The 25,436-nt window shown below is 36.5% G+C and overlaps 1 protein-coding gene across 2 annotated transcripts; it reads right to left on the minus strand.

Moving 5' to 3' along the window:
- Positions 1-12,828: 12,828 nt before the first annotated feature.
- On the minus strand, positions 12,829-18,037 carry RB195_012766 (uncharacterized protein; the record flags this gene model as incomplete). Of its 2 annotated transcripts, XM_064202294.1 has the most annotated exons (12): positions 12,829-12,951; positions 13,012-13,164; positions 13,296-13,478; positions 13,646-13,761; positions 13,815-13,897; positions 13,954-14,127; positions 14,186-14,284; positions 14,402-14,493; positions 14,549-14,563; positions 15,124-15,253; positions 15,333-15,433; positions 15,498-15,521. In XM_064202294.1, the coding sequence occupies 12 exons, from the start codon at positions 15,519-15,521 to the stop codon at positions 12,829-12,831; spliced, it is 1,293 nt and encodes a 430-aa protein (XP_064058175.1). The 2 variants fall into 2 exon arrangements, with proteins under 2 accessions (XP_064058175.1, XP_064058174.1); XM_064202293.1 differs by lacking the exons at positions 15,124-15,253; positions 15,333-15,433; positions 15,498-15,521 and adding exons at positions 17,816-17,949; positions 18,020-18,037 and having other exon boundaries at positions 14,402-14,563.
- Between the last annotated feature and the right edge of the window lie 7,399 nt (positions 18,038-25,436).

The following is a 25,436-nucleotide window of genomic DNA, read 5'->3' on the forward strand; positions in this document are numbered from 1 at the left end:
GAGAATCCATTAGTGTAGAAGGAAAACACTAAGGCACAAATCTTTAGCGTCAGACTTAATATTGAACAGCACTTGACAGGACAGGATACGCAGAAAGGCCATGTTTGTGGACTCAGCACTTAAAGGATTCCATTTCATTGTAGCAGACTTGCAATATATCCTTTTTTTCTAAATGTCTTTCTCCTTCTCTTTTTTTTCTCCTTAATTTATCACAATGAAATATGAAGCTGTATGCGTGATTGAGTGCTAATTATTATTTTTATCATTAACATTACAGAACGTATTGACGTAACGTAACGTATGGAAAAGATAAACATAAACGAATAACGTTCCTAGCATTAATCAATCCCATCACAATGCGCACCAGCTCGTTTCCTTTCGATTCAGAATCGTTTGAGATTTATGGATACGTATGTATACGGCCTATACTAATGGTTTATGGAACCCATCCAATGTCTCATTTCAGTATTTTTATGCTCCTATGCAAGCTAGATGTCAATTTTTCTTCCTAGAAGGATGATGAAAAGCATGGTTGGCATTGAGCGGTTTCGAGCCAACAACCGTCCAGCCGCAGCCGAACTTCTTACCACTACGCCGCACCGGAGCAGATAAGGCGGAAAAAGAGTTCACGAGCAAATTTACAGAAGTCCCAGAGTGATGGAGGTGTTTTCAACGTCAGGCGTCAACAAAACGTTACTTCTTGGGAAATAAATTCTTATTTTGACTCAACCTCAAGAATAAAATGTTCTTGAGTCAACAAATTTGTTATTTATTCCATTCATTTCATTTTTTTCACGAGAATGACGGTCCGCGACCAATATATTCCCTGCTTGGAATAAAAACGGTAGATTTAACACTGATTTAATTGACTGATTTAATTTAGTAAAATAATAATTAATTTAATTAACATTAATACTTTATTACTTATTATTAATTATTACTTTATTATTAATACTTAATTAACTTTAATACTATTTAAAGTCATGTATTTAACCTAATGAAATTGACTATAAACTACTAACAACAACAACAACAACTAGCTAGGTGAAAATAATGCGATTATTCACGAGAAATCATTTAAAATTAATTGCCAGATACCAGAAAATCGGCTCAAAACAACAGTAGCATAAGATGTTCCGTATAGTTTACAGCTTTCCATCAGGTTTAGGTTTTGAACGAATGACATACTTTTCTAAAATAAATTCCATAATTTACGGAAAGTTCTAGTTTTCATCTCGAATTTACCGAAATGTGGCAATCATTTACATTAATGCATGAGGTCAAATGTTAAAACAAATAAATCATATATATTATAGAATAAATAAGAATAAATAAATCATATATATAATAGAATAAATAATATAATAAATTTGACATGTGCTCGGAAAAAAAAAACTGAATTGACTTTCTTGGAATTGATAAGTAGCCACTTTCTTCTGCTTTCATGCCAATACATATCTGCATGGGAACTGAACGTACCTACAGAGTTTGTGGACATCAATTTTAACTAAATAATGTAGATTTTAGCAAATAAAAACTTGTAAAGAATCGTTAGCAGGGAATACTACGCGACATTTTGTGTTGCCTATTCATCTTGCGGAAAAAAAACCTCATGAGCTGCCACTCAACCAAGATCGGAAATTTGACTGGTGGGTCATTCGGTTAAAAATGCGCATCGAACTCCACATCACCGACTTCATCGAAATCGAATCGATACATTGGAACTTGAGAATTGCCGAGAAATATTATTTCTAACGTGTAAAATATATGAGCTCGTGTAGCGTCCCCCTATAGCGGGAACAGGGTGTGGCCCCAAGGCAACGGATTATATATCAACCTAAAATTTGTGATCCGTAAAAAACGCTAAGAAAGGAGTTTCCTGTTTTCGTATTTTTCAGCTTGGCTTCCCACTTGCATAACGTTGCATGCGTTTGTTGTTGAAAATCTGTGGTCCAAGGGTAATTAAGCTAATAAAGCAACAAATTGAAAAAAATGCTGATGATAAAGGATAAAGGACAAAGCGTCTGGCGTTTACCTAATCCTCTTGGGATGCGCCTCCACGTTCGCTTCAATTCAGAATCGTTCGAGGTTTACGAGCGTGTAACTAGCCCACAAAATGACTTGTGGTGGCTAGCCGATGTGCCAAGTCAGTGTTTTTATCCTCCCAGACAAGTCTGGTACAAATTTATCGACTCCGGAGCTATGACAGGTTCCGTGAGCACAAGAGCTCGTGGAGACCCACATCTGCTTGCATTTATTAGGGCAGAGTCACAGTCCGTAGGCTGCAGTTAATTTCGAGACAAAATTAACAACATGTTGTAACTTTGCGCTGCTAGATGCGAATATTACCACATTGTCGGCGTACTCGAGATCCACCACTGAAAGAGCAGAAGGTGCTAAAATAACATCGGCAGAGTACTACACTCTTCTTCGCATTATGTCATCGACTGCAGAATTGAACAGTGAGGGTCCCGCCACTGCCCCTTGTCTCGCTTCAGTGTCTACTTCGAACGGAGACAGGTCTGTGTCACTCTCCCTCTCTCTGAAGTGCAGAGTAAACTGTCCCACAGTGGTTTATGGGAGATCACGAATATGATGGTGGCTTCGTAAACTTCTCTGAATGTTCCATATTCATAAGATTTGGTCGGATTTTTGGAAGCTGGAAATTCTTTAAACACCACATCAGGAATCATTCTTTTTCAAATGCTTTCTAATGAGTAATGAAAGAAACATTGAAACAGTGAAACTGCATATTATTCAAGTGCATTTGAAAATTATGAGGTTTGATTATAAACTTCGTATCGTGTAACATGCAGCTCTTGTAAACCAATACGCAAAAGAACACCACCTTTTATGCGACAGAACATGATGCCATGAGCATGACACACATTGCGTCATGTTTGTTGAAGAAGAACGCTGACATTTGTTTTCTAGTAGTGTGTCTACGAAGTTTTTAGACGGAACCTCTATTAGTTTGACGTTTCAGATCTTCGCAGACCTCAAAAGAGGTTGATTACAAGAATCCTACGTTTATTCCGTCATGTACCACACTATCCTGCGTCAGTGTTTCGGTAATCGTTCAAGGTAGTGAAAACGGATCTCATATACATTGGAATTTGTCTCACGTAGTATTCCACCGGATGTGCGGCTACTGGTAGCGTGCGTTATCTTTGGCCAATGTGCCAACGAATGAGTATTGCTATATAAGATCACCAGTTAGGAATTAGTTAGGAATTTCCTCTTTTACTACCTTGAACGACCATCGAAACACTGAACGGCAGTGTGACACTTGACGGAATAAAAGTGAGATTGTTCCACTCAACATCTATTTAATTATTTATTTATTCATACACATCAGTGTCACCCGAAAAAGAAAAAAAAACAAGAGAGGACAAGAAAAACATTGTCTGAGTCAGGAAATCTTGCCTCTGAAGGTGGTGAAAAGACAAAACGTGAATACACTATGATAAAGGTCCCATCCAAAAACCTCGTAGGCATACTAATAGAAAAAATAGAAGAGATAGAGAGAAATATTTATTTATTTATTTATTTATTCATCCATTTATTTATTACGCCCAAAGGCGTGCCAAGAGTAAGAGGCAAGGAATGAAAATATGCCGATGTTTCAGGAAACGAGAACGTTTGAATAGCTGGTACTTATATTACTGAAAATCAATCATTTCACACCAGAGCAAGTTCTTCATCAAAAGTTTCCGATTTCGTTCAAATTATTTCGTATTAATTTGCAAATATATTTTCAGCTTCGCTCCACATCCTCCTTCTAGTAATGTATGTAGCAATCTTCCGTCTGTTTTCATTGTACACTATCGATTTTATAATGATGGACGAGGAAGAAAATTGAGAGTTCTTTTGTATGACTTCAAAAAGGTCAAAATTAAAGCACTGAAATTCTATTGCAATAGCTATAGTAGAGTCAACACATGAAGCACCGTGCAGTCACGTAAGCGGTTGCGCTCGATGCGGTGCGGTGGAGCGTAGCGGTTAGGATCGAGTGAGGACCCCTGCTATCATAGTTCACTGCTGGAGTTCGTAATGGTCCCATCCCAACCGCTACGCTCCACCGCGCCGCTTACGCAACTGCATCGTGTTTCATGTCGTTTTAATCCGACTACATATTTGAGATTTGGACAAAGAACTGCCAACTACATATAAATATGTACTGTTTTAAGGATAAAAAATATTTTACAATCCAAAAGCAAGACTCAGTGTGCTATCTAAAAGCTCTTCAACGATTTCCTTTCAATTTCCTTTATTTTATTCATTTCAGTTATTTTTCTTTATTTGTTTCTTAGACACCCATAGGTGTGCCATAGAACAGAAACAAGAAGGAACAGAGTCCACAAGAATTTCGTCAAAGTTTGAAACAGCAGGGGAGGAGGGATGGGGGAGCATTAGTAGCACATTGTGTGGTGGGTTGACAGCACATTGTCCTGCTACAAAAGGTGAAAAATCCCGACGCGGCATCCTTTTCCCAAACCCATGACGCTACTATAGAACAACGGTTACCATGGTTTGGGTGACCAGCTTAATCCAGAATGGACGAGTCTATCCGAGGACTTGAACAGATGGGTGAGAGAACCTCAGGCGGAAAGGCTCACTAACTTTGCTATCCTTGAATGGCTAACCACAACTAGGAGTGAATAAGGACCAGTTATAGGGATGAACTTGAAAAAGAGCGTATCAAAGCAGAATTCCAGTTCTTGCTAGTGTCGTAAAAGAACAAGACAGGTTCGTTGATTAAGGATAAAGGATAAGGGTTCTGTTCTGTATCGAAAAGATGAAAAATGGAAAATCTGATGGAGACGGCGGGATTACGGCAGAAATGACTCCTCATTCTAGAATTCAGTATGACAGACGTCAATTGTGGATCGAGGAAAAGACGAAACGAAAAGAGTTGTATGGAAGGGATATTGATATTATATATAAAGGATAAAGGATAAAGTGTTTGGCGTTAATCATTCCGCTTGGGATCCGCCACGCCACGTTCACTTCAATTCAGAATCGTTTGAGGTTCACGAACGTGTAACTGGCCAACACAGTGACTTGCGGTGGTTAGTCGATGTGTCAAGTCAGTGTTTTTATCCTCCCAGACAAGTCTGGCACCAATTTATCGGTGCCCCGGAGGGATGAAAGGCTTGGTGAGCGCTAGGGCGGATTCGAACCTCTGATCGATCGTGCAGGTAGAGGAACCTCTAACCGCTGCACTACACCCACCCTACGTTCATTAATTATTTTATAAAACTGTTCTAGATTAATTCTAATTTTATAACTTTCTCTGCTGCTATGTACACGACCTGTCTTAAACTTGAGTGAAAGTCACAACTATGTAACGCCCTTTAGCCTAAATAATACACCTAAATAATCCGATCAAATCAGGTGAGGTCAGCCCAGCCAAACTTCATCTCATACGAATACGTATCTGGTGTACCAGAGAAATGTGCCGGCGGGCTTGTGATTACTTCCTGTTTTTGTCACAGAGTCCGTTCTTGACATATGACGCGTACGGAAATACCGCAGAGAATATTGAGAAGAATAGTAATAAGCTAATAAAAGTCGTGTTTATAAAAAAAAAGATTTTTCTTTGTGCACCAGTGTAGATCACACTAACAATTTTTGATAATTTTCCACTTCCACAGTCCACTAACAGCAGAAAAAAATAAATTAGTACGGTGTCCATCAATAACAATACAATCAGAAGTTAATTTTTTTTAATAATTAATTTTTAATAATTCCCTGTCACTATCAGGACTGGTTCAAGGTAAATAAGAGAAAAGTAGGTATTTTACTTGAATGGGGAAGTTCAAAAAAAAAGCGCAAATTTGTAAAAGGAAAAAGCAAAAAAAAAACACAAAAAACAAACTAAAGCGCAAATTTGCTTTCTAGTATTCCATGTGGAATATTTAGTTGAAAAAAAAAACAATCCCAAAGATTCGATACATTGAAGAATATCCATGAAAATCAATGGATATAAGTGATCTCCTATGTAAATTTCAGTAATATCTGTGCCTAACTTCAAATGGGGCTTAAGAAACAGGAAGAGTGGATGTAGTAGGAAACGAGTAACAAATGACGTGTGAGAGAAAAGCAAATCTAAACTTTCCCACATTTTTAATGAGATAAAGCTTGTTGATGTGGCCCAGCGCAATTGGCAAGTTTATTCACATCACGCACAAATGTTTGGGGAAGAATTTGAATAAAGAACTGGAAATTCGCCAAACATCGCCTCTTCCTCGCTTTGAATTGTGCTTTGTTCCACTCAATCGTAGGTTAGGTTTTTTTTCTAAAAATTTTAAAGAGTTTAAGAGTTTTTTTTTTGCAAATCTAATAATAAGAATCTGAGGAGAATCTCTGAAGAATTTTTAAAGGATTTAAGAAAGGTTTTTTTTTGAATTAGCAGAGCTCATATTTCATAAATATTTCTCATCCTCATTAACAAAAGAATGATCTTCTAACCCAGCACAGAATGTCCTGCGAAGGCCAAACCTTGGTGTTTAAAATTTCGGCGAAGATCTATGGCGAATGAGCTCTGTTCCTTTTTGTTTCTGTTTTATGGCACAGCTATGGATGTTTTCGAATAAATAAATAAATAACACTTATCACTTTTAACCTGCTATGAAATAGTTATTAGGTTAATTATGTTATGTTAATTAATTATGTTAATTATTTTTTACTGTTCACTTATTTGAGAAATGGATTTTTAAGCCAAAAAAAAAAGTTCAAATCACACCACAAATTTTGTTCAATCACCAACTTCCCTTATGCTAAATACGTGATTGGTGAGTTCAGTAGCCAGAGAATTTCTCTGTTTTTTTTTCAGGATTTCAGGTGTTTTTCAAATTATCTTCATGCAGGTATCCCCTCAGGGACAATTTCTACTATGTAAAACTTTAGAGAGCCTGAACAGGAGAAGAACTGAGAGCAATGAATGTGAGTTATGTGCCAGGAAGACATATTGATTCCATTAATATCGCTACATAAACGTATTTCTTATTTTATTTTATTTTATTTTATTCACATACCGAAATGGTGCACCAGGAAAAAGTCGGCAGAAAAAAAGAAAGAAAAAAAGGAAAACTTGTCCGAGTCAGAACGTTCTACAATAATTTTAAGAAATCGGCACCCAAGTTATTCTCATTGGACCCTGGCGCATTCCTTTTCCTGGCGGATAACACCACAAACATTTCGTTCTCCAACTCCAGAAAGTGAAAGATGCTCTTATTACATTAACTCCGCCTATCCGGAACGTTTAACATCTAAATATCAAGATTTCAGTTCATCTACATATCAGGGTTTGGACGACCAACTTAGCCCAAGATAGAAGGAACGCTATGGGATCCATAGAGAATCTGACGGAAACCTTGAGCAAGAGCAAGAGGATTCACCAACTTTCGTGGATTTCACAAGTATAAAAAGAACAAAATCAGTACTAACTAGGATTTTTAAAAAAGAGAAAACATTATTTGGAGTGAAATAAGCTGCAATAGGAAAATTCATCCACCATCAGTTTCGAGGATTCATCAATATAAAAGCCGAAAAAATCTAATATGTTTACTGAGACCGAGCGCAATTCTTGCAGATTTCATTTAAAACCGAATGCGCCCCGTCGGTTCATATTAATTAAAATTAAAAATTAAAATTATTAAAATAAAATTAAGCTTGTGAGGACACATAGTGCCCATGATCGACTATCCTTAAATCTTGGCATGTCGAATACGTAACTTTTTGATCGATCTGCTTGAGCTGAATCGATAACGCCGAAACGTTAGCTGTATTATTTAGAAAAAAAAAAGAATGATACCAATTTTGGCTACAGCACCTCAAGCAAATCGATGAAAATTCTTAAGAAAATGTTGTGAAAAGTTGCAGAAAGTCAAAATGTTAATCACTAGGCTCATTATTGGATCGTGTGAAGGTAAGCTGTTGGCGTTTGTGGATACCTCAATTCCATTTCGTTAATCAATTCACTTCGAAGTCACTAATTCCACCCAGGGGACGAACTAACTCGTTCAATTTGCAACGGCATTGGGCGATGTAATCATCCTAAAAATTGATCACATTGGATCCCTAGTCGATTTAATATGTACTTCGTCTGCTGTTCGTCTAATAACTGTTTATCTATTTATTTATTCGAAAACATCCATAGCTGTGCCATAAAACAGAAACAAAAAGGAACGAAGCTCCTGGAATTTCACCTAAATTTTATACACCAAGGTTCGGCTTTCACAGGACATTCTGCTGTGCTGGGTTGGAAGATCATTCTCCTGCTAATGAGGATGAGAAATATTTATGAGTTAAGAGCTCTGCTAATTTGAAAAAAAACCTCTAAATTCTTTTAAAATTCTTCAAAATTTCTTAGATTAGATTCTTATTAAATTTTGAGAAAAAAAAAAAACATCTTTCAAACTCTTTAAAAACTTTTTAAAAACCTAACGAAAAAAAAACAACTTTGAATTCTCCAAAATCTTTTTTTTTAACCTAACGCACCAGTGAGTGGATAAAAACACAGTTTAAAGTAGTTTATACGTTGAAGTATCACTCAACGACTCACTGTGAGAATTCACAAAAATTCTAACTCTAAATTTTTTTTCTAAATTTTAAGAACGAATGAGTAAAAACGTAAAATAATTAAGAGCAACGTCGGTGAGAATGCCGAGAACGTGCATTGCTGATTCAGTTATTCAATCAAATAGTGGTCACTGCTCCATCCTGCATAATAAATTGTTATACCTATTTGTGGATCTAGATCGCTGACTACTAAATCATGTCTTAGAAAAGTATAAACAAGCTCTTCTGGAGTTATTTTCTCGTTCGTAACAGGAACTCGCTGCCAATCCAACACCAATATAACAAACCACCAAAAATCAGCGACAGGTAAATTGGAAATTCTCGGAAGCAGCAACTTCGGACCACTAATTGGAGCAGAACAAAACACTTCGAGAAAAACCTCTAAATTTAAAGTAAACAATTTTCTTGGTTTTTTTTTCTACTTAAAAAAAGTCAGTGGAGTTGTTTGAGCAATATTGAATGGTAAGGAAGCCTAAATTTAGTAACTTCACGTCAACGGAGTGAAATTCTGAAACTGACGGCCTAATGGAACGAATCAGCAAAATATTTGCGAACTGAGCACGTCACATCACGCGTAGAGGCTTAATTTGCAAAATGTGCTTCTGACCAGAACGAAAAAACCTGATACAACTCCGGCGTGGCATCCAACAGTTGCAAATAAAGTGAAATTTAAAAAAAAAAACCCCAAAACTTCAGGAAAAGTTAAGAAATGAAAAATCAAAACGAAATAATTCGAAAAGAGAAGTGGATGATTCGAATTCGAAGAGAGACTATATTTTACGATATTTACATTTTTAATAATTTATTTTTTATTGCTATTATTATTCTTACATTTTTAACTTCTTATACTCGGTATTTTAAAGAAGTTAACTTTTAATAACTTAAATAATGATAATAATAATAACGAAAATTATTAGTAGCGTTTAATTGGTATAAATTAAACTGGTCGATTTCATGGTGCTACGCTAAAAACTTATATCTCTTCTCGGTAGTGAATGTTAGGAAAATAGAAACGTTTGTTTAATTCCTCTGCTTTCTTGAATAGAGAAGCATAGCTGTCATTTAAAAAAAAAACATCAACAAATGAGCCCAAAAAAAGAAACTTATAATAAGTATTGATTTGATGGGAAAAATAAAATAGGTAAATAAATAAGTACTGATGTAAAATCATGCACAAATATTTTAATCGACCTTTCTTTGAAGCTAACGTTAACCTTGTTATTTAGACACTAGTCCGAATCTCCGGCTATCGTCGGGTTTCCGAATCTTCTGTGGTGCTCTTCATCTCGTTATTTTGTAGAATTTTGTCGAAGTGACGAATTTTCCAGCATTTTTGCTTGAAATGTCAGCATTTTAATTTGTTAGTATTTAAATTTTGCAAAAACACTCAACAATTTTTCAAACATGACTCCCTATTCATAATTAGCATATTATTCGAAGTATTGAGCGCGGAACAGCAGAGCTCTACTGCTTTGCTTTCCAAATAAAACACAAATAGAATTATATTACTCTCATACTGATATCATTTCTTCGAAGAGGTCACATCATATCACGTAAATTGCCAGCTACTACTGGATTGAGGAATAATCCGTGAGCTTTTTTTAAGCGAAACTACACAAAGAAATGAAAACGATTTACTAGAAATTATATACTGACAGTCTCATTGAAAGTCAGGACACTGAGGACAAAGTCCTGACTTTTCAATTTTATTGATCTTCAATTCTTAATTCCCAATTAATCGAGCTAAAAAGGCAGATGAAGCTGCTCATGAGATCTATGTCGTGCACAGAGTGCATCGAATGGTATGGTATGAAAATCATTGAGAAAAAAAAGAAAAAAGCATACAAAAGGGAAGCATTGAAAACTCAATAAGAAACATTAAAAAAAAAACTATTGAACTCATTGGAAACGATCAAAAAATCAAAAATGGAGAGCTCACTGATGATTTTTCATTTGCAGTGCCTTTTCTTTGTTGAAGAAAAAAAATTAAAGCATTGATTTCCCCTTAACTAAGGACACTTCGAGAACGGATCGACCAGGTGACTGATCCGTTTTCGAAGTCAAAATTTCAAATTTTAAAGCATGGAAACAAAAAATACAGTTCTTCTCCGCTTCCCTCATTACATGTACTAGGAAAGCCGGGAGTGGGGGGATACCACGGAGTGATACTGTATCTCCGAAGCTGTTCGCGGCTGCATTACAGTGGAAAATGAAATTATTTGCTTGAAAGAAAGGTGAATACGTGTTGACGAAAGATTCTTTTCAAACCTTAGCTACGTCATCATCTTCCCTTGAAAAGTACGAGTGAAGTAGAGACGAGGAAGGAGCTCAAGGAATTAAATGAAGCAAAGAAGAGAATAGAATTGGTAGTATCTAGAAAGAAGAAACACTTCATGAAGAACATCTACTGAACGGACAAAAAAACACAATCTGAAGCCTTCGCAATCGTAGAAACTTCGTCACACACGTACTTCGGACGTTGCATAAGTACAGAGAATGACCCGAAGGAAGAACTGGATAGAAGGATGAGATCTGCACAACATTCGTTCCGTTACGGAAGCTACGGACTAGCTCCGACACGAGCTCCGCGCCCATCTGTTCTCGAGTCCTTCCAGCGCTCTGTTACGCAGCGACGACGTGCGCGAAGGTACTCACAGAGCCCAAAGAAATGTCTTCTGGTGTTTAACCGAAGCGCACAACACCTAGTCGGCCTTTGCAGCTCCGACTTAAAGCATCATCCCACGAATCTGAGGTGGTATGAATTTCAGGTGGAGTATTCGTTTACGGAATGGGAGACTATAGAGAGGAGGGTGATTCCGTCCATTTCTTCCTAATTGCCGTAAAAAACGGCCCGGAAGATACGGCTTCAGGCGTTCTGGCGCACTCTTTTCTACAAGGAGTTCGACTGGAGCGCGCCAGCTTTGTGCGACGCCGAATCTTCCGGGCCGTTTTCACGGCAATTAGGAAGAAATGGACGGAATCACCCCCTCTCCATAATCTACTATCCCGTATACGAATACTCCACCTGAAATCCGTACCACCTCAGATTCGTGAGGTGATGTCTTTAAGAGCAATGTCCCGTCTTCGCTACCTAGCGAAGCATGGCAGTCGAGCATTGATGGGTTGATCACATTACGAGGATGTCAATGAATAAAGCTCTTATTTGTTCGCTGCACAGATGGAGCAGTTTAAAGCTCAGCTGGAGCTTGCTCAGGTATCTAGTCGACGTCATCCACGAGACTTACGGACGTACTGGATGACAACGGGAAGAGAATGGGAATGACTGGGAAGGATTCTGGGGTGGACCGCACGTTCGGTGGATGCGGACCATCTAATTAGCTAGGTAAGAAAGAAAACAAAGAAAAGAAGAAAAACTACGGTGAATGCTACTTTCAAGCGCACTTCTTTCTTCATACAGAGCACCATTATCAGATTTTCGTCGTCCTGATTAAATGCAATAAAAAAAAACACTGTTGAAAATACCCCACTATTATTTCTAGTGAACATGAACAGTGCCCGTCGAAAGTACCCAATTAAAAATTGTAAGTTGAAAAACTCAAGTTGACCCCACAATTTTCTGCAATACACTTGTCTATCATTAGCGGTTATGGTAAACCCATAACAGCACTTCACCCATCTCACTGCGAAGATCATCGCTCACTTTAAATCTTCACTTCACCAGCATTCCCTGCTGCAGCGAAGAATTCCACTCGGCCAGTGATTACCTTGATAAGGGAAGTCACAGGCAATCAAAACAGCGTTGACAGCAATGATTGCAACCGCCATGCACCGATCATCGATCGTTGGCCTAAGATAGCATGAGAACGTAGCGCAGAAACGCCCAACATGCTCGATGACGACTGCTTGTTAAAAAAAATAAAAGAAATAAAATAAAATCCACAACAAAAAAAAAGCATCAGTGTGTGGCTATATTTGTGCCAAGAAGTTGGCAAACAAAGCATCAGAACAGCATAGAAATCGACGTTTCTAAAAAAAACTACAATACGATATGTGTATATTGAAATCCAAGCAATACCTCTTATAAACATAAATACATCTTATACTAAACATACATGGCTCGTTCAGCAACTATCAATGCTATTTCTACGTTCACTAACAACAGAAAAAAAAAACAAAGCAGTACGGTGTCCATCAATAACAATACAATCAGAAGTCAGTCAGAAATTCTATCCCCAAACAATCATATCATTTTAAAAAAATCTAGAATCCTTGTCTTGCCCACTAACCACTTCTAGTACGTCCAGCAGTTCCGAGAAGTGCTGTCTTCAATTCCATTATTTCTTTTTGCAGACGGGTAGCCTCCGAACGTAAGAATACATTTCTCTTCTCTAGTCGCTTCTTTTCCTAGACATGTAATTAGTGAACAAAAAACAACAACAATGCGGATAATTATATAGAACAGACCTCTTTTTCAAAATCTTTGACAACTCTATGCTTCTGTCGATACCGCTCGGCCGCTCTTCTGTTTTGTTCCCTTTTTCTGCTAGCCATTTCTTCAACAGTTGTGTTCGTTAGCCGTGTTCTTTCTGCTCTTTTTGACGATAAAGGAATCTGCCTCTGGAAAAAAAATACAAATAAGATGCACCTCCTTCCTAATAAATAAACCGAAAATATATTAGATGGGAATGCATTTATGAAGATGTTTATTAAAATCCTGAATGAGAAGAAAGAAAAGAAGCTGAAGTCACCTTCATTGCCAAAGTGCTACTTGTTCTTCGCTTCGATTCTCGAGGGTTCTGTTCAACTTCCTCCACAACAACCCTAAATTCCTTGCCATCTGCTCCGATGATAGTTAACGGCTGGCCCACCGACAGACTTATCGAAGGAGCCGTTTTTTCATTAATTGATGATTGAGGACAGCTAAAGGCTGCCTGAAATTGGATATTGGAGTATTTCCACGATCTAGAACAGCATATCCTTAAAACAATGCAGCAAAATCAATCCCGTAGAAGTCCGAAACCCAGACTAGGCACTCTTGTAAATATGAACAAAGCTCGAGCACCCTCCATCTAATTCTAATCAAATTGTGAAAGATAACCTTTTCCGCATCGATTTCCGCCGCAACACTTTCATAGATTTCATCAATGAAGGAGAAGTCAGGGGGTTCTCTGTTGTCCATAAATTGACATTTTGATGAATGAAAGGTGGTAAGTCCTTAAATTTTCACGAGTAGAAAACTTCGAGTATGCTTTTAGAAAGTGTCTTACCATCTCCTTCGGAATAAATACCGGCTCCAAAATTAATGTCATTCTCGGAACATGTGGAGCCAGACCAACTTGCGAAGTCGTTGCTTAAACAATCGTATTAGTGGATATTAGCAGTGCACTTTGTAAATTACAAACTTACTTTTCATGGACACTTGACACAGAATTGCTAGATGAGAAAGATATTGTAGATGAACTAGAAGGACAATAAAAACTATTTCCGGATGTATACGAAGATTCATAATCAGAATATTGTGAATATGTGCTGTTGAATTGATGCTCTAATGGTGGGCTACTAATGAACTGTGATGAAGAGCTGTAAGAAAAAAAACTTGAACAACGCAACCTCTAAGACCAATGAAATTCTGACTAACTTGCTTAAGAGATGTGGTAATGTTGATTCAATTTGAGGACTGTTTTCCAGTAATAATCCTTCGTCCGCCGATACCAAAGCATTGCGGGAATGAACCAGCCTGGAAAAAAAATTCCAGAATAATCACATACTACAGTGTAGCTCAGGAATTTTAGAGAAATGTAACTGATAGATTACGAAAGGAACAAATTAATCCCTATAATGTGGTCTTGCTTACCGAGGTGGAGGATCGCATGATGGTGACGTCTGGGATTTCGCATAGGGTAACGAAGGAAGTGTTGACGGAGGCCCGCTTAAAAACACACTTTCCTTGATTTTCGAACGCGATGCATCGACAATTAACCCGCGCTTTGCCACAACGAACCTCCTGAGTGCATTCCTGAATCACAACTATATTGTTGTAATTAATCGTACATTACAGCACTTCTATCACATCATCTCTAAGCCTTTATCTAACCGATGAATCAATTACATTCTTTCAATAATTTCAGGTGAAACCAAGGATTAGCCATTTTTCCATTTCTGACTTTGTTTTGTCTTTCTCCTTATGATGAACTTTCCCCAGCTTAATCATGCCGTCAAAATTAAATTCCTAGACGAGTATATAAACCCTCTGCAATTGTTCACAGATGATCTTGGCCTACAAATGATTCTTGAAGCAAGGACGCAACGACAATAAAAGCCTGATCACTTTAGTATACGGTGGTGAGAGTAAGCAGTCACCTAAACCCCTATACCTATCTATTCCGCTACCTTCCACGTCGTTTTTTTAAACTTTTGGTACGAGTCTATTCACTGTTTTTTGTTTTACGAAACCAACCACCAAACTAATGCCTTTTGTCTTGCGAATACTAGCGAAACGAATAAATTTATAGAAAAGTAGACCGCTAAAAAAGGAGATGAACTGATTTAAGGTTCTTTATAAAAATGAATCCTCACAGGGCATCTAGCGAAAGAGGTCTCTTCAGCACCCCAAACCCAATAAGGATCTACGGCAGAGTTGGGGAGACATACGTCATCGAATAATTCTTGCTCTATAGCATACGACGCACAAGAGGATTCACTCATTCTGAAAAGAAAAGACCATGTAAGCAAGCAAAGAAGGAGAATGTGATCAATCCAAAAAATACAACCTGATGATATCCTACCTTTCGTATAAGTCTGTCAGAATATGAAGAAAGTCGAAATTGGCCTTGAGAATATAAAGGAAGTCGAAATTGCTCGATGAGTCTTGTAGCAGCAATGAATGCTTTAAAAAAAAACGAACTAAAAGCCTAGTCAAACACAAACAAACAAAAACAAGAAAAAGAAACAAGAACAACATGAACAGAACACATGGGACACGAATTTGGCAACAATCAGGAATGTACATCCAGTTAGCGGCCACCAACGTCTCCAACTCGTATGTTCCAGAAGTTCTAGAAACTGGAGTGAAGAAGGCCCAAATCTGGACTTTTAAAACGGACAGAAGGATACCTTAAAGGCAGAAAAGAAGGATTTGCCCTGCCCAGTACATTAGTACAGTGCAGTTTCAACGCTAACTGCATGTGCAAAAACTAGAAACTGCAAACATTGGCCTAATGATGCAAGCGTTAACATTCTTATCGGAGTTCCGGTTTATGGACAATCACGAGGGGATATCGCACGCGAATGCTGCGCGCCGCGCCTGGCACGGGCGGGCAATGGTGTTGCTGGGGCGCGAAATTCCTACACGTATGGATAAGAGTTCCACTTCGGCTCCTCAAATGATGTCAGCACAAGGATAATAAGAATGTTTACTTTTATGTTGTTACTACTATCCGTTAACTCTTCACTGATGATGTCCACTAAATACTAACGATATTTTGCAAATGTAGACACGTAGCTAACTTTATTACTATTATTGTTATGACCATTCATAATTGATTGGTTAATTGATTTATTCTAATTGAACCGAACTATCGACCACAAAATCGTTCATAGGGCCAAGAACCGTTCTTGAGCTTAAGTAACTAGCTTAAGTAGTAGCTTAAGTAAGGTTAAAAGTAAACTTAATTAACAAGTGACTTTGCTATTTGTCACTTAAGTACGGCGTCACTTTTCGATTTGAGAAATGAACAGTTTATGAAGCGACAGGTCACCACTGGAAATAAATAGCTGAGTCAGTCGTGGCCCTAAAACCTAAACAATGATCTTTGAGGATCCATGTCACGTAGGCTAAAGAGAAGAATAGAATATGTAGCCTCGAAGTATCCCATTTCTTGAGGATTTCGTAACCCAACAATCTTCATAAATTGATTTCGTTAGTTAAGCCGGACACGAGGTTGTTACAATCCTTTATTCCTGGTTAACGTTTCGGCAATATCGACTTCCTGAGAGACTGAAAGGATGAAATCGAACGTGATTAATCCGATTAAACGGCCTAAAGAAGGTCCTACGCATAGGTTCGATAGGGAGAAGCCGGACGCTCTCCAGGTGAAAGGGGTCGGGCTCATGTGGTGCAGCTCAAGTGAGGAGGCTCCTTTCGCCAACCGCCAAAAGGTGAAGGGAGTCCTTTCGGCAACCGTCCAAAACTGATGGGTTTTTTCGCTAAACATCCAAAAGTGAAGGGGTTCTGAGGACTGGCTCCTACTACCGCATCTATGGACCTAAGTTTACTGTTGGCCTTCATAACTACAAGTAGAAGAGAAGATCGTACTTTAGGATCACTTGACTACCCTACCACTGCTAAGTACTTGCCGTGAGGTGACTAGCGCAATCAAATATCAGCCTTAAATAGGTGGCGAGTTCCCGCGTAATGCAGAGCAATTCCTCTTTGCTGTTCATTTTTGGACCATTGAAGTTGACTCAAAAAGTCTCCAGAGTCTTGCGCGCCGCGATACTAGATTCGCGCGCCAAAATCGTGATCTTAGCTTCAAATATTCTCCGTTATGACCACCTGATGCAGTGAGGGCACATGATTTCCTTCGGTCGTCCAGGTGTTCTTTGATTCGAATACATAGTGGTCTAATTGTTTCTCCTAAGTATTTGTCACTAAACAGGAAATAATATAAACAACACATGAACTCATGCAATCAACCCATTAGTAGTTCCAACTCTGACTTTCCTTTTTCTTAGTAGCTCTAGCCTACATTTCATAGGTCCTCTAGAACTAACGCTTTAGTTTTAGGGTCCCTAATGTATCAGATACCTACTTTCAATAATGATCTGTCCATTTATGAACAACCACCTCCAGAAATGCTTTTATAGTTTTCAAATAGGGAATAGTTTTCCAATTTGAAAAGCAGAAAAGCATTTCAGGAGGTGTTCAGCATCTTTTCACCAGAACCTGAACTCTATAACAATACTATCACAAATACAACTTACTGGAACACAAACTTCCAATTGAACATAACAATGAACCGAAAAGTTACCCCAAAAGCAGTGAGAAGCACGTATTTGCGGATAGCACTCTAGCAACACCATTGGTAGCTTTAGAACAGATCCCATCGATCCCCTAGGACTAACGCTTAAGTTTTAGGGCTCCGAGTGACTTAGTTATTCACTTTCAGAGATAAGAGCACGCTTGAGTGCCTTCCTCCAACTTTCGTGGACGCTCCGAGAGACTCTCGAGCATAATCCCAACATAACCCGTGAAGACAATAGCTAATACCGGTTTTGAGGTGCTGGGACATCCCACATGTATGGTGTGATGTAACCCAGCTCAAAGGAAATCCGAAAGAACTGCGAGGAAGCACTCCATGCGGCCGCAAATGGTTTCAGCAGAGCTTTTGAACCGCTGAACACCTAAGGAAGAAATGAGGAGAGACTAACAGTATAACAAAACCAATGAACCCATTTACGATCAGGAAAACACCTTAGGAAATTGACGCATGTGTAATGTACAACTTTGGCCGTAGCTACACTAAGTACATCACGTGGTGTAAAAACGACCAAGCGCCTCTCGGAAGGAACTACCCGTGACCACATGCTGCACGGAAGAGACGCATTGCGTTCATACTTACTTCAGGTCAGGATGTTTGGGACCGTGTCCCTAAAAAGTCCATATAGTCGCTTCGGGTAAAATGTAGCTGAAGGAGGGGAAAGAGGCACTCAGAGTGGCACCCTTATTTTTCGAAGTAAACAATTAAATCAATAAGGGCCTAAACATATAACATGTGGTATCTTAACAAAAAAAAGATAAACCTACAAATTCATGAACATTTTACTAATTAATCAATTAATTAATTATTAAGGTAGTTCAAGAAAATCCCTCAAATTACTGACCAATCTAGGATTCCTATAACTTACCTTCAAGGACTTTAACGCTTATTTGATAGGTTAAATGGTCACCGCTGGAATATTCTGCTTCTCCTCTAAAAAAAATAATATTATGCAGAAGCAGGACTCATTTACGACGATATCCATCGTTATGACGTAGGTAAGCGTCAATCCTATAATGCAGGATTCACGAGACTCGGCCTAATCCGCTCTGCACTCTTCGACGAGCGACGCCAGCGAGTCATTTGTGATTGCTTTCATATCAATTGTATGCGCCACATTAATTAGTGATTAACATTATTATTATTATTATTATTATTATTATTATTATTATTATTATTATTATTATTATTATTATTATTATTATTCTCATTATTATTCTCATTATTATTCTCATTATTATTATTATTATTATTATTATTATTCCCATTATTATTATCATCGGTACTAACATTATTATTAGTTATTATTACGAAATGTTATTATTCAGTTATTATTTTTATCATTATTCTTAACATTAACCCCATTAACTGTATATTACTACTAAGTAAACATCGAAGGAACCACCATACCGTTAACACGTGTTTTTTTTCATTTTCATCAAATCATCCAATAATTCGTTCCAGACAACAAATTGGGTGCGGATTTTCTTAAAATTTTGTGTTTTAATGTTTTTTTTGACTCCCGCAAAATGAATTTGTTTTTTATTTCTTTTTAGAGCACCATTGCTGTATGTGGAAAAATAAATAAATAAGTGGATAAATAAGTAAAATGCGCCATTGCTGTTTGTAGAAAAATAAATAAGTAAATGGATAAATAAGCAAAATGAATAAATAAAAATATAAATACAGTATAAAGGTGAAGCAATTGCGGTGGATATTGTAAAAATAAATTAGAAAAAAATCTCATTTATCTAGCCTCCACTTCAGAAAACAAACTCATTTATCAGCTGCAGTTCCTCACAGCTCACTCGAAGCGTTTTTGATGTTGTGTCTGGTCATATTTCCGGGAAAAACTTCCGGAGAATGCTCGGGAGTTGTCATTTAGTGAAGGAGGATTTGTAGTGGTTAACTCTTTGTTTCATTTTCAGTTCTGCTTTAAAATTATATTTTATTTTTCACTGAGATCAGCTGTAACTGATTCATAAGGGATTTTAAAGAAGTGTTTTCGGTAGAAAATTATTTTGATGAGCTCCACCAAGGAGATGTAAATCTAAATTTAAATTTTTAAGATGATTTAGGAGATGTAAATCTCCTCGGTGGGGCTCATCAAAACAATTTCCTACCGAAAAAAAAACAATTTAAAATCTCTGAAAATCAACTTACTCCTCACTACTCCCTAGCTATGTGAACCGTTTTCAGTGACGTGTGGCTGGCCAAGTTTTTTCTTCAACGAGCAAAAGATTAATCGCTACCTCCTCTGATACCAACGTCACCACGTAGGGCTTCTTCCACATTACTTAAAGCGATTACTGTACATGTCTTCAACATGGAAATCGTAAAGTTGTAATTTCCTCCTTACCCTGACTTTCATTTCGTTTCATGGGAAGAGTTTATATCACTGACGGAATGTTCTTTTGCCGTTCCTTAACACCTTTTATTCCTCATCCTTTATTTATTAATCTATTTTCTATTTATTATCATTTGTTTTACTTTTTTATCAATTTATTCATACATTTATCGCTCAGTTTTGCACTGGCTAAACATTAATGTAAGAAAATGATGAATATTGCTGATTCTCAGCGCAAACATGTTTTATTTATTTCAATTTTTTATTTTTATCTGCTTTTACTTTAATTCATTTCTTAATCTATCTCACTTCCCTCAGTTTTGCTAAACATTAATATCAGAAAATGATGAATTTCTGATTTTTTTTTTTCAAAATTAAATCGGCTGAATGGGAGGTGGAGGGACGACTACAAAACAGCGATAAACATGTTCCATCATAGCAAATATGCTGCAAATGCATCCATCGGCGATACGATCACTTTTTTCATCGTATATATATATATATATATATATATATATATATATATATCAATGCCACTCCGTAATTAGTAGTTAGTTGATTTACTAGCTTAAACTTAACGCTGTGCCCCTCCTTTGTAGGATCTACCCGTTCCTCGGATAAATATGTACGCTCGCTTCTAAACCTCCCACTTTTACAAGAAAGAATATATTCTATTTATTTAGATTTATTTTATAGATTAGATTATTTATAAATATAAATACTTTTAATATATATAATATATATAAAATATAATATATATATGAATAATAATAATATATATTTAATTCTTTTTAATTCTTTTAATATATATTCTTTTAATACATATGAAAAAGTGATCGTGTCGTCGATGGATGCATTAACAACATATTTGCTTTGATGGAACATGTTTACCGCTGTTTTGTAGCCGTCGTTCCAGCACTTCAGTCGATTTATTAAAAAAAAATCAGAAATTCATCATTTTCTGATATTAATGTTTAGCAAAACTGAGGCATAGATAAATTAAGAAATGAATAAAAGTAAAAGCGGATAAAAATAGAAAAATAATCTAATTTACAAAATAAATCTAAATAAATAAAATATAATTCTTTCTTCTAGAACTGAGAGGTTTAGAAGCGAGCGTACATATTATAAATAGAATCTGGAATATAAATAAATCTATAATCTATAAATTATAATGTATTCAGATATTACAACCAATGTTTACGGCTCACTCTGATTAGAGGGTCGATGTTTATTTTAAAAGAAAGAGAATTGTCTATCTTGTTTAGAGCACTATTTATTCTTAAATTGCCTCATTTAACCTTTTGGAAAAAAGAAATACCCGCGTTCTTTCGCGTTTAGCATCAATAAATTGAATATTAAATAGTAATTAGAAAAATTAAGTAAATAATGTACGGGGCACTTTACACTTTATTCACTCTATTTATGCAATTGTTATTTAATTATTAATTATTATCAACTGTAATTACGATTTTTCTCTGGAAAAATCTATTCTCTGCGTTTGATACTTAAAATGAAAATAATAAAAAAATGATTTAAAAAAGAAAAAAATGATGATGAAAAAGGAAAAATAGGGGCGGCACATTTCACTGAACTAAAAAGAAAACTTTGAGGACTTAGTGGACTGTATTTAATTAATGTTTATTTATTCAGGACATTATTTATTTTATCATGTTTTTTTCTTCACGTTGATTACATTAGTGGCAATTATGGATACATACGTTCGTCTTCTTTCAGCTCCCTTCATATTCGTTTATTATTTCTTAGGATCTTCTTCCAGATTCTGTCATTGTTCAATTTTAAACGAGAATAAGTTTTTATAACCATTAATTATAATTTATATTTATTTTAACGGTTGATTTTCTCTTACTTCGTAGTTTACTCTATAGTCGTTACTCTTCCCGAAGCCATACGAAGCTATTAACGGATTTCTTGAGAGCAAACAAGTAATTATGTAGAGGTTTCTTCGCTTGTATTCAGCTTACGAGTACTCTTTACTACTATTCTTTATCTGTTGTTTATTTATGTCATTTGTTTCTTATTTTCCGTTAATACACATGTGGATAACCATGTGAAGAATAAATATAAATAAAATATATATGTAAATAAATATATAAATAAATAATAATATATACAAATAATGAATATAAATAAATATAATTGAATAACATAAATAAATAATATAAATAAATATAAATATAAATAAAAAAATGTGAAGCTTTCTTGAAGAAGCATAATGTGCAATGACTAGCCACTCTTTTCACAATTTATGAATGCCCGTGTAGTCGAAATTTTATTTTCTGCACTATAGACACGCATGTCTGCATTTTTAACAGTTTGCTACATTTAAACCATAGCCATATAAATCATATTTAAATCATAAATTAATGGAAAAACATTAATCCCTTGAAATATCCAATTCAAGTCCAAGTTTTTGCCCATGTTCGACTATGTCTTTGAATCTTAGCATGTTGAAAGGTAGTTTTGTAAATTGTTTGGGTTTAATTTGTTATTTTTTGAATTTAATTTTAATATAATGTTTAGTTTGTTGTTTGATAAAAATGATTGAATACCCATCTTGGCTCGAGCTTAAGAAAATCAATTGGAAACTATGTTCCATGTAGTTTTTTTACTTGCAAAAGCAATAAATTTTCCCAAGTCTCAAATTGATCCTCTGACAAATTATTATGTTGATGTATGTGTGTTGATTTTATTTAAACTCTGCTAATCTCCGTCAATATGTGAGCATGAACGTGTGAGAATAAGAAACGAGACTTTACGAAGCCATCCGTTGCCATTGGCAATAAATTGAAGACCCAGATCATCTTTAAATCGGTATTGAGGGATTCCACGACGAGACGCTTATACATATATTTGTGGCTTGAATGAGGAAAAGAGTCGTCCGTCAATTGTAGCACAGATAGATTCCTAACTATTCCCGGAAATAATATTTCAAGGATTTCGCTTCGGGAAACTCACTTTCTCTAGTTGTTAACGTTGAAAGACGTCCAATTCTAATATAACATCTCCTTTCACATCAACTTCCTTCTATATTGATTTGTTGTTTGTTGCTTCTAATTGCTATGCTTATTGATTTTTTAAGGGTAAACTCTATGCTTATTGAGTTTGTTTAAGGGTAAACTTTTTTTTGTTGCCTTTCGCTTAACAAAAGGCAGATTCACTTCGAACTTAATGTCTTGCCTGTCTAAGCATTAGTGACAACTCTTATTCTCTTGGTTCACCCTCATAAAACTTAATAGGGCAAGCTTTTGCTTCGTGTGAGCTGCTAATTCGTGTAACAACAAATCCAGCGTCTTAGCCTCAGGCTAGGATCACAACTTTTGAATGATACGGTTCTTGTGTTACTGTGTAATTAATTAATATAGTTTCAGTGAATTTAGTTTTAATTATTTCGTTAATTTTCTTGAAAAAAACTCCTTTCAATCTTAATAGAAAGTAGGTTCACCTCAAGCTTCATGTCTTAGTCTTAGTGAGTCTTTTATTCTCTTAATCTCTTATTCTATTAGTTTTTATTTGTTTTTCTTTCCAGTTTGCGTTTCTCTTGTTCATTTAAAATTTTCGATCTTCCTTATGAAAATGAAATGAAATCGACCTTTTAGTGATTATGAAAAAGGGAAATCAAAGCATTCTGAGGAATTGGATTGAAGAAGACTGAGATCGCGTGAAAGTTGACTCAAAATCCAATGTGATGAATAATTTCACGCTCACAATTAGTGAATTTCAGTTGGAGAAATTTCCCCAAAAATCTCTAACTTTCCAGGAAGAAAAACGATACAGCGACTGTCATACGACAACTCAAACTCCACTAACGGTTCTAGGATCATTTGCAGGAGAAAAAAGAGCGCACTACTGCAATTATGATTGCTAGATAATTTCTATCAATTCCTCCAAATTTAATATGTAAAAAATAAAAGCTGCGCCTTGTCAGTCACAATTCCCTGGGTCGATGAACTCGTTCGAATCGCATATGACCAATAAACATGGATCAATAAATTTTGAAAAGACACAAAAGGCAAATCAGCAACGAAAACAAAATCAATTTTGATGGGTTGATCAGTTCGATTTATTATTACCGTGAAGCGCGTTAAGTAAGCGCTATAACAATGAATCAAATTTTTTTTCTCAAAGAGGAACGTTAGAAATTGAAAGTCGAAGCCGACCTTCTTCACTTTTGGACTGTTGCCAAAGGGACCCATTTCACATTTTTGGACAATTGGCGAAGAGATCACCTCATCACTTGAGCTGCACCTTATGAGCTGGACTCCCTTCACCTGAAGAGGGTCCTCCCTATCTCCGTTATATTCCTGATAATCCTAGCTTGTCTGGAAATCCTTCCTTGTTCTTTGCTGACGGATTAACGAGCAACCAATCTTTTTGATTAAATTGGGAACTTACATCGATTCTCGTATACACTCCTTGTTTTGTTTTTTTCCTCAGAGCTTCTCAAATTCTTCGAGGTTTTCATGTAGATGTAAGATTCACGTTGATGACTTCGAAATTAAGTTTGAAAGGAAAAGCAGAGACGTCCGTTGTTCTTGTATCGAGCGAAAACTCAGATCCAGATCTGAAAACGGAAAACAATGTATTCTACAAGTTTTCTGATGCGATCGTCGAGTTTACTACCTCATCGTCATTGTGGGAGTCTACAAATATTTTGTTTATCATAATGACTTCTTTAGACATCTATCGTCAGACTGAGAGGAGGCTTCTCCATATGGTCTCATTTAAAACTGTATGGATCGGCTCGAAGTCCACAGTTTCTCGTTGTTCTGGCGAATATTATTGCGTGTTTTGTTTTGGTTACACTTTCCATTTCCGCTGTTTTTGTATTCTACCATATGTTTGCTTTCCTCTTCTCATCTCGGTTTCTCTTTCCCAGGAAATCTATTTTTATGCAGTCAAATCCAACCTAATAGCCTCATAGCCTACCTATATTTTCACAATTTTTCACATCTCAATACCTACCTTGAGTTCTGGTTCTTTTGATTACTAAATAATCCTTGTCCCGGAATCGTACACGGGACTAATCCCTGCTCATTCTATTTTTTTTTCGCTGTATTTTTTGTATTTATTTGGATTTCTGGTCCTTGTCACATCCACATAATTCTCATTGTATATAGTCGAGCGAAAACGACATGAAGCACGGTGCATTTACGTGAGCGACTGCGCTTTATTTAGAATTTTCAATGTTCCTTATGAAAATGAATTGAAACTGACCTTTTAGTGCTTAAAGTGCTGAAAAAAAAGGCAAATCAAAGCATTCCGACGAAATAGATTGAAGAAAGTTGAGATCGCGTAAAAGCTGACTCAAAATCCAATGTGGTCAACAGTTTAATGTATCCAATGAGTGAATTTGCGGTTGTGCTCGAAACGGTGCGAGTGGAACGTAGCAGTTAGGATGGGACCCTGGCAAACACAATCCATCGTTGCAGTTTGCCATGGTCCCACCTCGATCCTAACCGCTGCGTTCCTACGCATCGGTT

The sequence above is a fragment of the Necator americanus genome, chromosome V (assembly GCF_031761385.1).
Source record: "Necator americanus strain Aroian chromosome V, whole genome shotgun sequence".
In the NCBI taxonomy this organism is placed as follows: Eukaryota; Metazoa; Nematoda; class Chromadorea; order Rhabditida; family Ancylostomatidae; genus Necator; species Necator americanus.